At 43.2% G+C, this 13,055-nt stretch overlaps 1 protein-coding gene across 1 annotated transcript in view; it reads right to left on the reverse strand.

The window, feature by feature from the left end:
- The window catches only part of ENPP6 (ectonucleotide pyrophosphatase/phosphodiesterase 6), an 83,329-nt gene that overhangs the window by 39,264 nt on the left and 31,010 nt on the right, over window positions 1–13,055 (reverse strand). The window contains exon 2 of the mRNA XM_021074886.1: window positions 5,485–5,664. Within this exon, the coding sequence (XP_020930545.1) occupies window positions 5,485–5,664 (180 nt within the window). The remainder of the gene's footprint in view (window positions 1–5,484; window positions 5,665–13,055) is intronic.

Here is a 13,055-nt window from a genome sequence, read left to right on the forward strand (position 1 = left end):
TTGAGTCACACCCTTTTAAGATGTTTTATGGAGAAACAGATTTGCCATGAATTGTGAAGAATGGAAGTCAGTCCCTGGATTTCTCTTTAAGGCTTTCTAATTACCATAACGGATGCTGCCGAGAAACTCTGGGCTCTTTTGGCCAAGATACCATCCTGCGAGAGGAGCCTGGATGTGGCTGGAGAGCCCTGGAAACTTTCAAATGCTGGGGGATTGCTGCTGCCAGCAGTGGTCCAGAGGGAACACTTCCTTGATTTCTCCGCAGCAGAAATGGTTGCCTGCAGAATGCTTTTTTCTTTTCTTTTCTTTTTTTCTTTTTTCTTTTTTTGGGCTGTACCATGGCATATAGAGGCTCCCAGGCCAGGGGTCAAATCAGAGCTGTTGCTGTCAGCCTACACCACAGCTTCAGCAATGAGGGATTGCAGCCCATCTGAGACCTACAGCACAACTCTACATGGTGCCAGATCCTGAACCCACTGAGCAAGGCCAGGGATGGAACCAGCATCCTCACTCTGTCAGGTTCTTAACCCGCTGAACCACAAGGGGAACTCCTTGCAGAATGTTTTTGAAGAGAGAGATCGCTTCTCTGAGACAAACTCTGACTTGAAAGGTGAATTTGTATCTTTTTCTTGCTGATGCAGGCAGACAACAGCAGTGGTGCAGACCTTACCAAAGTTACCAACAAACAAAGGAAATGACTCCAGGTGAATTCGACCCAGAGAGACTTGGAGAATTCTGACCCAGCTTACTCTTGGCAGACAACATGAACTAGAGAAGCTTGGGCTTCATTTGATACTTCAGTGAGTTTTTAACAAGTGTTTCCCTTACACTGGAAAAAGTCAAATCAACAAGATATTCTAGACATGTATGTGTTGCCATGTCAAAGATCATTTGGCATTTCTCCTCATGGTCATCTCTTGCATTACATGACCACATGATTGTCAGTAGAGTATGTATGTGTTTGTTTTTCTGGAAGAAAAATCCATAATTTTTTTGGATCCATAATCAGTTTCCTAAAGAGGTCTGGATTTACAAGTGTAGGAACCAGCAAGCTATATACTAAGGCCTCTTCTTGGCCTAAAATTATATATATCTTAAAGATTAATGCCAAACCAGTGATGTTATTTGAAAATTTAGTTAAAATCTGGATCCCCTGTATTTGAATGTTAAATATTTGTCTGAAAAAAAAAATTCCAGTTTTTATCCAGATGTTTGGAGTCATATACATTGGGTCCAAGAACTTGACAGTAATGTTAACTCACACATCTGCATGCTTGATGCTGGGCTCTGAATTTTTCCAGAGCCTAAGTGCATTCACCTATGTTCAGCCCCATGGAAGCCCACATCAGGGACTTGTCACAGCAGGAAAGGGGAAGATGCTGTGAACAATCCGAAACACCAGGTCCATGGATAGTACGTGCCTCCTCACTTACCCAGGGGAAATCACCTTGATTTTAACAATGAAAACTTGACTGGAGCTGAGGCAGGTAGCCAGCTGTTAACTCGCCACCCACCCACCTCTGGGAAGTGGAGGAGAAGAAGCCAGGTGGAAACACGTCTTTCCCTCCATTAAATGTGTCTTTTTTGTCTCAGTACCTGCACAGAACAGGAAGAGACCAGCATCCAACCTCATCCCAGGGCTGCAAGAATGGCTGCCCCCAGTTCCTCCAGGCTGCCTGGCCATATGGAGTTAAAACTGCAAAATCACGATTGAAGATGTAGAACTTCGGACACTTGCGCCACAGAGTTTGAACCATAGGCTTGGAAAAGGCTGCTGATTTTGTCCTTTCTTGTATTTCATAAGAGCCATAAGAATAAACTTAAAAACTGCTGCCGTTGCGAACAGGAGCACCAATTGCCTAAGGAGTTCAAACACCACGTCCCTGCAACGTCTCACTCATCCTCCTGTATCCCCACTTTCCACCTCCTCCCTCAAGGCATCCTTCTTCTTGGGCTGCTCTCAATATGAAGTGAATATTGGAGACTCTTCTTCCCCACCCCCCTCGATAAAACTCCTTTGACCTGGCAGTTCCCACTGTGGCACAGTGGGTTAAGGATTGCTGTTGTCTCTGCATCAGCTCAAGCTGATGCTGAATCTCAGGTTTGGTCCCTGACCCAGCACAGTGGGTTAAGGGATCTAGAGTTGCCGCAGCTGCAGCATGAGTTGCAGCTGTTGCTTAGATTCAGTCCCTGGTCTGGGAACTTCCATATGCTGTATACGGGCTAACACACACACACACACAAATGCACGCATGCACGCACGCACGCATGCACACACACACACTCCTTTGACCTCAAGCCAGGGGATGAGATAGGGAAGTAAAATTAGTGAACAACACACACTTAGCTCTCATCCTTTGCACAACACACCAAGGTCCTGGTGATGCTAGTCCTGGCTGATTTCGGAGGGCCTTCCTCCCAAATATTTGATTTAGGGCCTGGGATAATTTCCTGAGGCACATTCCCCCCCCCCCAACCCCCGCACAGCTCCATGGCACTATTGGGTGGGGTAATAAAGGGTCTGTTTACAATATTACATTTCTCAAGACTTGAGGTGGGGTATTTTGGACTCTTCACCAGTGATCAATTTTTCAGTCTGCTGCTTTATCTACCTGACAGGAAGACTTGAACTACTGCCATTTCTAAATTGCACTTCTAAATATTGACTTAATGGCGAGACTCAAAGTGTCATAACACAGCTCACTGGAGCAATGAAGATTTTCCAGGCCTCATCAGGAGGTCTGTACAATGTCCTGTAGGGAGTGGAGAAGGAAGAGGAGGATTTAAGAAGAAAAAGAGAATCAGGTCGTGTTTAGAAGAAACACCACTGCACTTCACTTCATTCTGCAGAGACATATGAACACTCACTGGGCTATGAGCTGTGGCTGAAGGGGGCTGGGGGCGGTGAGAAAGGACAGCAGTGACCATTAACCCCTCAGCTGTCCTCCAGTAAGAATGGACGGCCTCAGGGGCAGCTGGTTCCCAGAGAGCCTTTACTTGTGGATCCAGTTTAGAAGGGCTGGACAGTGTCTAAGAAACAAGACAATTTTTACCCAATTTCTATCGAGACTTGAACACAACTGAGTTGTTAGTTAGTCTTCATTTAGGTCCCTGAGGAAATCCTAGAAGGCTCTAGTTTCAGATTCTACCCTCCTGACAGGTAACACCGGAAACCAACCTTCAGGCGTATTTGTCACATCACCTTAGCTGTTGAACCATGAATCAAAGAAAGCGATTGTCCCTTTTTTACCCTTCAGGAACTGTTTTGGGGGAAGCAACGAGATATTTTACAAGCAAATTGGCTTTGAGTGTTTCTTTTAGATACTCAGCGATATATAAATTCAAGTTGTTTATTATGATTAAGGAGCTGGATTCTCCAATATGAGATAAAGAATAGTGCTCTGTAATACTGCACAGAGAAGTCTAGAAGATGGCAATTGTCTCCCTTCAGGATCTTCCCACACCTTTCCAGGAGCACTGGTATCCTCAGCTATGCCAAAGGCCGTTGGCAGGAGACCATATGTGGAGGGGGCACTCGGGTAGCAGGGAAGAGATTCTGGGGCAGGGGAGGGTGCTCTTCAGAACAGGAAGAGCTCAAGTTCCAAGATATAGAAAGTTAAATTAACCAGATACCATGGAGGTGGCCCTTATGGCATGGGGGAAATATCCTCTTGATAGTACTTATATTTGTTTAAGGTGGTCCCTAAGCCATTGTGCTCAATCCAGACCTCCCTACGCCTATGCAAGTGGGCCATTGTATTTGTTGATGATGAGATGATTTCTGAGGATGACCTCCAAGTGCAGCAACATCTGCTCTGGATCTCATCACACTGGGCTGAACCCGAGCTTGGCTCCTCCAGAAAGTCTGGTTAGCCTAGCTGATGCGCCAACTTGTTTTCTTACTCTGACATCCAACTCCATGAAAAGCAGAGCCTCCATTTAAGATAACAGAGGCCTCTTAAACTCTTCCTATGCTTGGAAGCTTCTTCTAATGTCAGCCGAGGTAGCTGCTATGGACAGAGTCCCAACTGTCTTCTGAAGAAACTCCAGCACTCCCCTGAAACTCTGTCAGCTGGTCCAGCTTACATCAGAGTGTTCTGCCCAGACCTGAGGCAGTGCACCCTGCCCTGGCCTTCACTGGCTCACCTATGGATACCAGTCTCTGCTCTGGGGCAGCTTTCAGGGCCCTAACCACAGTCAGCTGCGGGTCTGCTCTCCCCAGCCTTCATCTGCGCTCAGTGCTCCTCCTCCTGGAGCTGGCACAGCCTCGAGTGCCCTGAGCAGCTCTCCATGTGACCACCTCCAACCAGCATCCTCCAAACTCCTGCTCAAGGCCCACGTCCTCAGTGTGGGCCATCTGTGACTCAGCCTGTGACTTACTCATCCTCCTCTCCCTCATCCCCGCCCGCCACTGTTCCCCAGAACTCGCCCTGCTCCCACAGTCCCACCAGGCTGCTGCTGCCTCCAGCCCAGGCCAGTGACATCTCTCCCACTGTTTCTCCCCATTTATCCCTTCGCTTCTTCTAGGCCTCCCCCGATGACTTCTTCTACAGTGACAATCATCAATATTACACCTTTAAGAATTAGGAAGAAAATGTCTACGGCCATGTGCACGGAGAAGTCAAATCACCAACTTACCTAGGAACAAATCCCACCAACGGGAAGACAATGATGAATTGACGAATTTGTTGTCACTGATTCCTCTCATCCTTAAGGAAAGAGTTTTGTCAAACAAGATGAGAGTGTCCTTCCAGATATGGTGCAGTGGGTTAAGAATACAACTGCAGAAGCTCGGGTTGATGCAGAGGTGAGGGTGTTCACTCCCCAGCCTGGCACAGTGGGTTAAAAGATCCGGTGTTGCCAGAGCTGTGGCTCAGAATCAGTCCCTCATCTGTAACTTCCATATGCCATTGGTGTGCGTAAAAAAAAAAAAAAAAGAGAGAATGTCTGGAAGACTTTGTTTCACAGCAGTCAGGTTAGTTTGCACAAGTCCTTACTTTCCTCGCTGAAGTAAGTTAAGTACTTTAGTATTGATCATTGATCTCGGATGTACAGGAGAAATAGTAATAGAAAGGGACTGCATTTAACGCACAACCAAAAAGTTGTAAGAGTTTTGAATCCTTTTTTCAAAATTGCAGGGGCGCTCAAAATCTACAAAAACGGTACTCCAAATTCTTCTATAAAGCAAATAAGCATCTGATAATTTATCTCTCCGGTGTATCCAAAATGCTGCACAGGAAAATGCATGATATACTGCAAAAATATTGCTGAACCAAGGGAATTAGGAAATGGTTTGTGTCTGGTCTGATGTTAAAGAGTCCAAACTAAAACTTAAAGACACATGTCCATGAGACAGGTCTTGAACAAAGACCCTCATTTTCCAAACCCTGGTTTGGTCTTCAAACACGTCTACATGCTGTGTCCTCAGAGACTTCATGGCGTTCTGAGGGAAGGTGGGAGGGGCCTGGATTTCAACACACTCACCTGGCCAGTAGTACATGTAAACCTTCCTCTTGGCCTTGGTCAGAGTGATCCACAGAGGTTCTGATCCATTCCACCAGAGAGGCATCAGGCTGTCTCTGTTGACACCTATGTCAAATGACTTGTTGGTGGCCGGGTCCCACATGTAGTTCCCGATCATCTGATGGACCTCACAATGGCGGCCTATATTAACAAAAACACAAGGCTGAGGGTTTATTGTTCTGGTATTTTTACCTTTCATCCTTATATTCTGGATTTAAAAGCCATTCAGGCTCATTTAGGAAGCATAGAATAGCATAAAGACTTACTTTGGGTTTGTTTTGTTTTGTTTTTTTAAATCATAGGTGTTTCTTCTCTCTTAGATTAGCCTCTAAAAACAATCAATTCAGTAAGAAGTTCAATATTGATTGAGGATGGAGACATCCTGAGCCAAGTTAATTTGCCAAGTCTGAAGCTCTTTTAAGTTAAACTGAGGACACTGTGTGTAAAATTGGACCCATTCTTCTTGGCTTGAGGTCTAAAGATGAATCAGTATGGATGTTGTGGATCCCATAGGCCTTGCTTAGGTTCTCAATCCAGAGGTCTCTCTGCACACTTTCCAAACCCTCCTCCCATCAGACCATGAATCTAGAAGCTATGGAGTTTATTCCCTTTTTTCCTGCATAAGAGGAGTTATTGCTTCAGTGCTGAATGATGACAGAACCTATGACGTTTGGAACAGAAGGGTGAAAAATAGATTCTACTTTGAAAAACAAAGCAAGAAAACAACCCTCCAAATGGAGTGTTATATAGATGAGGGTTGCTTCTGTTGGGTACAGCTTAGTCCCAGAAGAGAAGCCAGAAGTGAAAGACGCAGTGCTTGGACTCTTTTGAAACGTTGGGCTTAAATTATTTATTTTGGAGCAATCTGTTACATCTTTAAAGTAAAAATAACACAAACATTGGCAAGTGCATCAAAAATTGCTGCAATTTTAGTGAGCGTCATTTGGCACCAGGATAAAACATGCTTCACTGAACTCACTGACTATGCTTAATCAAAGTGGCTTTTTTTGTTGTCTGCTTGTTTATTTGCTGTTGTTCTTTCTACTTGCCAAGCCCCCCACCAACACACACATTTTACTTTTAAATCAAAAAGGATAAACCATAAAATGTAATTTTGAAAATCTGTAGACCCAAAATATCCTAAAGGAAAAACATTTTATTTCATCACAGAATCCCAGGTTTTTCACAAATGATGCTTTGAATTTAAATCCCAGAGATCCAAAAAAAAGTCTTTAACCAAAGCTGTAGGTTAGTTTTTTAACCCTGACCAAAGCTTTCACATATGGCCTGATAAAACTACCAAACAAAATAAAATAATAAAAACTTTGTGCAAATTCTCCAATGGTTAAGGAACTTAGTCTTTATTTATTCCTTCTACTAACATTTATTAAGTGCCCTATAATATCATTCGATAAAATTTCCCTCTTCTTTTCAACACTCTAAAACCAAAGGGTTCAGGCTCTCCCCCCTTCCTTTAACTTTTTTCTTTATGGGTAAGAAATTATGGCCTCCTCTGGATTGTAGAGCTATTGTATGATCAGTTGTGGGGGGGGGTGTAAGAGAGAGAAAGAGAAAGAGACAGAGACAGAGAGATGGAGAGACAAAGAGACAGGACAGAGAGAGAATATTATTCTCCCAGAGAATTTTGCTACACTAAATTCTCTACCTCTTACACATACTTGTTTGAAACACCCATAAGACCGCACTGAGGAGAGATAGGATCTATGTGTGCAATTAACTCACAGTCCTACCTATTTCTGAATCTCAGATAATGAAGCCTTGTTTCCCACGGCTATCTGGGTCCCTCAGCGTTTTTTCAGCTTCTCTGTTCACCATTATGTAGGACATGGCATTAGCTTTATTACTTTCCTTTCATACCAATTGGTTGTAGTGCCCAAAGACTCAGGTTGAGCCTCAAAGACTAATTACAGCATCCTTCAGGGAAGCTTCTTAGACAAGGCTCCAGAGGCAGCTCTGGTTCCTGATCCCTCCCAGCACCCCGGTTGGTCTAGGCTGGCCCACAGCAGCTCATCAGTCCAAGGGGAACTCAGAACTATGGAGTTAAGCGACCCATTCATTCCATTCCCCTGAGACCCAACTCTCCTCCAAAGGCTGGATGTGATGCATCAGCATGGATGGTCCTGCCCACTTCCTGTGAGTGAAGGGTGCCTAAGAAGATCCTGGAACCAGTGGTTTTCCTTATACGATTAAAGGGTTTCTGAGGGTAGAGTGGAGCTCTTTCCACAAGAAGGTCATCTCAGACCCCTATTTAGAAAGTGGGCTTTATTTTTTTAGTGGATTGGGCCTTGAGTCAAAGTGGGAGGGTAAATCCTTCAAAGGCTTAATCACAGATGCCATTACTAGTCCCCAGGGGCATCCCTTTGTTCTGGGAAGAACTGCCTTTCATGGAAGCCAGCAGGGGATGTACACTCTCCATCTCCTCTTCTCGGATCTTATCTCCCAGCTGAGCTGATTTTCCTTCCCATGCATATATTAAAGCTAGCAGTCTGTGTTTGTAATAGTCTGAGTCTGCTCTGAGTCTGGTTTCCTTACCTACCTTGGCCCTCTCTTGCTTTTTCATTTTTATTGCTTGGGTAAAAGTGGTGGCTGAAAGAACAGAACAGAACACAATGTACCAGCTTCTGCAGCCCACAAGCTCTCATCTCCATATTTCTGCCTGACCTATATCTATTTTTATACATCTGCAACTCTTCTTGATTTTTCTCTGCTTTGGGCTTTCCAAACAGAGCTTTTCTGTAGTTTTATTATTCGGATCCTTTGCTCAAGGCGTCAATAGAAACTTCTTGACACCATCACAGACCACAGATCTCAGGTGGTTTTCAGGTAGGGTGTAAAGGTCTACTTCTGCTTCTCCTCCTCGAAATACAACTTGGTGGGGCTTTAAAAATGTGCCAGCAGGCTCGGTGCTCACCGTAAAAATGAGAACAGCTCCTAGTAAAAAAAATTTCTAAGCATAGCTTAACATTTTCTTCCATTTTCCCTTCTTATCCCTAAGACCCAAGAGTTTACAAACTTATTAATATGGGAGTTTCTGCTGTGGAACAGTGGGTTAAGAAGCCAATTGCAGTGGCTTGGGTCTCTACAGAGGCAAGGGTTCGATCCCCAGCCCAGCACATTGGGTTAAAGGATGGCATTGCCACAGCTGCAGTGTAGGTTGCAGCTGTAGCTTGGATTCAGTCCCTGGCCTGGGAACTCCCACATGCTGGGTACGGCCATTTAAAAAACAAAACAAAACAAAACTGGAGTTCCCATTGTGGCACAGTGGTAACCTGCCTAGTATCCATGAGGATGTGGGTTTGATCCCTGGCCTGGGTCAGTGGTTAAGGAGCCGGCGCTGCCATGAGGTGCGGTGTAGGTCGCAGACTCAATTCAGATCCCATGTTGCTTTGGCCATGGCTGTGGCCGTGGCTGTGGTGTAGGCTGTCGGCTGCAGTTCCCATTCGACCTCCAGCCTGGGAGCTTCCACATGTCAGAGGTGCAGCCCCAAAAAGCAAAAGAAAAGAAAAGACAAGAAAGCTCATTAATACAAAACCATTACCTGATTAATGGCAATCATTATCTGATCAATTGATAATTGAATAAGCTGTGGACACTTGAAGTCCATCTACAGACCCATCTCAGTTCAGGAGCTGCTGTATTTGACTGGAAGTTGCCAGGGGCTCTCAGACAAGCGGCCAGGGCAGGGCTACTGCTTGTCTTCTTCAGAGGGAGCTCTAGGGAGTGGCCATATCTAGAACTGCCCTGTGAATGGAAGAGGATCTGACACCTTCACTTTTCATTCCTCAAAGTCTTAGTCAAGGGTGTTCTGCTGTAAGGACCATCACCGAAGTTTCTTAGCAATACCCATAATCCTCTGCACTATGTTACGTATTTCCAAACATCTCAAAAAAGGCTGGTGTTCCCATCAAATGAGATGACTGTCCATTTTCTCTGTAACTGAGCACCTGTAAGGTGGCTGCAACTTAGTCTTCAATCAGTTGTAGTCTTTTCTCACTATTTTCAAACATTAAATATGAATTTCATTTATGGTTTCTTACTTTGTATATTCTTTTTTTTATTCACTCAACCTGTATTTATCCAATAATGTTTACATGCCAGATATATAAAGATCAAAAGATGTGGTCCCAGTCTTTGAAGGGCTCATAGGCTGGTAGGAGCAACTGTGTGGCATAGTGGTTAAGGTGACAGGTCATGGAGTCAGAGTGTATGGTTTCAAATCCAAGTTCTGCTATTTACTTGGACAGGTAGCTTAGACTCCCTGGATATAATAGTAGTTATGATGAGATAGATAGACATGCAGTGCAGTGTATGGCCATAGAAATGACCATGCTAGCTGAAACCATGCCAAGCTACCTTAATAATCAGTGGGAAAAATTATGACTGTTCCATAACCTTAAAAATATGTGCCAAAGGAGTTCCCGTCGTGGCGCAGTGGTTAACGAATCTGACTAGGAACCATGAGGTTGCGGGTTCGGTCCCTGTCCTTGCTCAGTGGGTTAACGATCCGGCGTTGCCGTGAGCTGTAGTGTAGGTTGCAGACGTGGCTCGGATCCCGCGTTGCTGTGGCTCTGGCGTAGGCCGGTGGATACGGCTCCGATTAGACCCCTAGCCTGGGAATCTCCATATGCCGCGGGAGCGGCTTAAGAAATAGCAAAAAGACAAAAAATAAATAAATAAATAAATAAATAAATAAATAAATAAAGTGCCAAAATATTTTAAAACTCTCTTACTGTGAGTTATAACTACATGGAGAAATGAAAAGAGTAAAATTAATATTAGTACCTTATAATTTAAAACATTAGAAATATTGAAAGTTAAAGAGGTTTATTTATTTAAAAAAAAAAACCTTATCAAGAATGGTTTGAACAGTGATTGCCTTCTGCCTGAGATAAAATGTTATAAAGGAGCATCTTTTCTAACTGAGGCAAACTGTTAGACCCTTTCTAAGTGGAGCATCCTCAAATACTTTATCCTTTGCATTTTCAGTGTTGTGAAATATGTCTGAGCCATGTTTTAATGTGAAACATTTTTTTGGTAATGTCACTTCCTCTAGGACATCCTCATCCTTTTCATCACAACCATGTTCCTCATTTAGGTCAATTAAGTTTAAGTTCTCTTTCACTAAGTTCCTCTGGTTGCATAGTCTCCAATAGTGCCAGGGTCAACATTCCCATGGTCAACCACTTGCTCTATGATTCCAATTCCTTTTAATTCAAATATTGAAAAGTTATTTTCACAGTACAGTAAAACATTTCTGTCACACTGCACACATATTACTTGCTGGTACTTTCTACCATGATGCTTGAATGTTTTCAGTTGCATGTTCTATGATATATTATTTCCAAAACTCAACTAAATAAGTTGCATGATCTCCCACTGTAGCCTCAATAGTCTGTCCAAAAGTCCATCTAAGTTAATAGGATTTAAAAAAACTGAAATAACTTCTTGGTTTATTTACTGGATCATTGAAATTGGTTTTGTCATAAAAAGAAAAATTCAAATCGTCATTCAAGTGTCCAAGAGAATCAGGATAACCTGGAGTGTTATCCAGCATTAGCAGATCACTAAAAATTAAATTAAATGTGTTTAACATTGGAAGACAAAGAGGCAACACAATTATGTGCTTTGCTGTCTGTGCATGAACTAAATAACAGATGGGCAGCAACCAATCACCAAGAGACCTTGAAAGAGGTGATGTGATTGGCCACTGATTATGAGGCACATTTGTTATTTACACAGTGATTTGTGGACTGAAGCTGGGAGTGAAGTTCAATTTTTTGCTGCAATAGTTACAATTAAGGTTGCCAAATTTATTTTAGCTAATATGCTGTGGTAACCAAAATGTGAATTGTGTTGTTGGGGCACTGGTATTATTTAATGAAACTTCAATCACTCGATTTTGTGCTCATTCAAACAGTGCAAAGGGAGAAGTGTCTCTGTGTACACACTTACATATATGAATACACAGTACCTAGTAAGCACTGTTAACATTAACTTATGTTATGAGAGTAGAGGGTCACACAAACAAATACAATCTCAAGATCAGCTGTAGCCCCCTTTCTTTTGAGCTCTCCACATGACTTGTCCCAACCTATTTCCACCAAGCTTCTTGCAAAGCCCTGTGACACTCATATAATTGCCAGCATCTCTACTTCTAGATTCCTGCTTCCATAACAGATGGCACCTAGAAATGAAGCTCAGCGCCTTACTGCATTGCACAGAAAAAAAAAACCCTCATATGAAATACTCATGAGTGGGGTGAACTTTACCAGGGATTCAGTGGGGTACAAAGGGAGAGAGAAATGAAAGCGGTGCAAAGAACTCCTGATTGAGTATCGCACATCCAAGTTCTTAAAAGTCCTCCCAGCTCCCCCCAACCAGGGCTTCCTCCTTGGCCCCTTACTTGAAAGGTCCTGGCCTTGAACCACTTACTGATTCATCTCTGCTCCACAGACAACACCTACCTACAAAATATCTCTCCAGGAGTTCCTGTTGCGGTGCAGTGGAAACAAAACCAACTATTATTCATGAGGATGCAGGTTTTGATCCCTGGCCTTGCTTAGTGGGTTAAGGACCTGGTGTTGCCATGAGCTGTGGTGTAGTTCACAGATGCGGCTTGGATCCCGCATTGCTGTGGCTGCGGTATAGACCACCAGCTGTAGCTCCAATTCCACCCCTAGCCTGGGAACTTCCACATGCTGCAGGTGCAGCCCTAAAAAGACCAAAAAAAAAAAAAAATTTCCCTCCAAACTTCAAAGTTTTCTGAAAAGCAATTCAGCCTTCCAGGGCTCTTGCTCAACTCCTAAAATCACATAGCTCATGAGCTTATAGAATGCAAAAAAAAAAAAAAAAAATGGGGGGAGGAAGAAAAAAGGAAGGAAAAAACAAAAAGAAAGTGTTTCTTTGCATAGGAATCACCCACTTTAGAGTCCATTCTAGTTTGAGTTGCCAGGTTTATTTTAGCAAAAAAAAAAAAGGTTGTAAGATTCCCAGTTAAATTTGAGTTTCAGATAAACAATGCTATGAGCATGCTTACTTTGCTATAAATATGTGCAAAATAGTCCATGGAATATATTTTTGCTAAAAAAATATTTGCTTTCTTACTTAAAATTCTAATTTAACTGGGTATCCTGTATTTTACTGGGCAACTCTATAGAAAATATCCTTTATTTGTTCCTTTCACCATCACAGTGAAGGATAAGAAGTGGAATCAGGAGGTATGGGCAGAACCCAATAGGAATGCAGAAGGAGGAGGTGACAAGACTGCCTGGAGTCAGGGACAAGCTTCTAGAGGAGCTGGGAGTTGAAAGCTAAGTAGGACTTCTCCAGACACAAAAAGTACTACAGACAGAGGTGATGGCATGTGCAAAATAATGATGGGATGAGGGGTTGGATATTTCTTACTCAGGTAAAATGCAGACTCTTGCTTTCTACCACATCCAATCATATGTTAGGCTAGTACAACTCAAGACAGTCATAGATTCACCCAGTCAAGGTTCTGGCACAATACA

The sequence above is a fragment of the Sus scrofa genome, chromosome 15, assembly GCF_000003025.6.
Source record: "Sus scrofa isolate TJ Tabasco breed Duroc chromosome 15, Sscrofa11.1, whole genome shotgun sequence".
NCBI lineage: Eukaryota > Metazoa > Chordata > Mammalia > Artiodactyla > Suidae > Sus > Sus scrofa.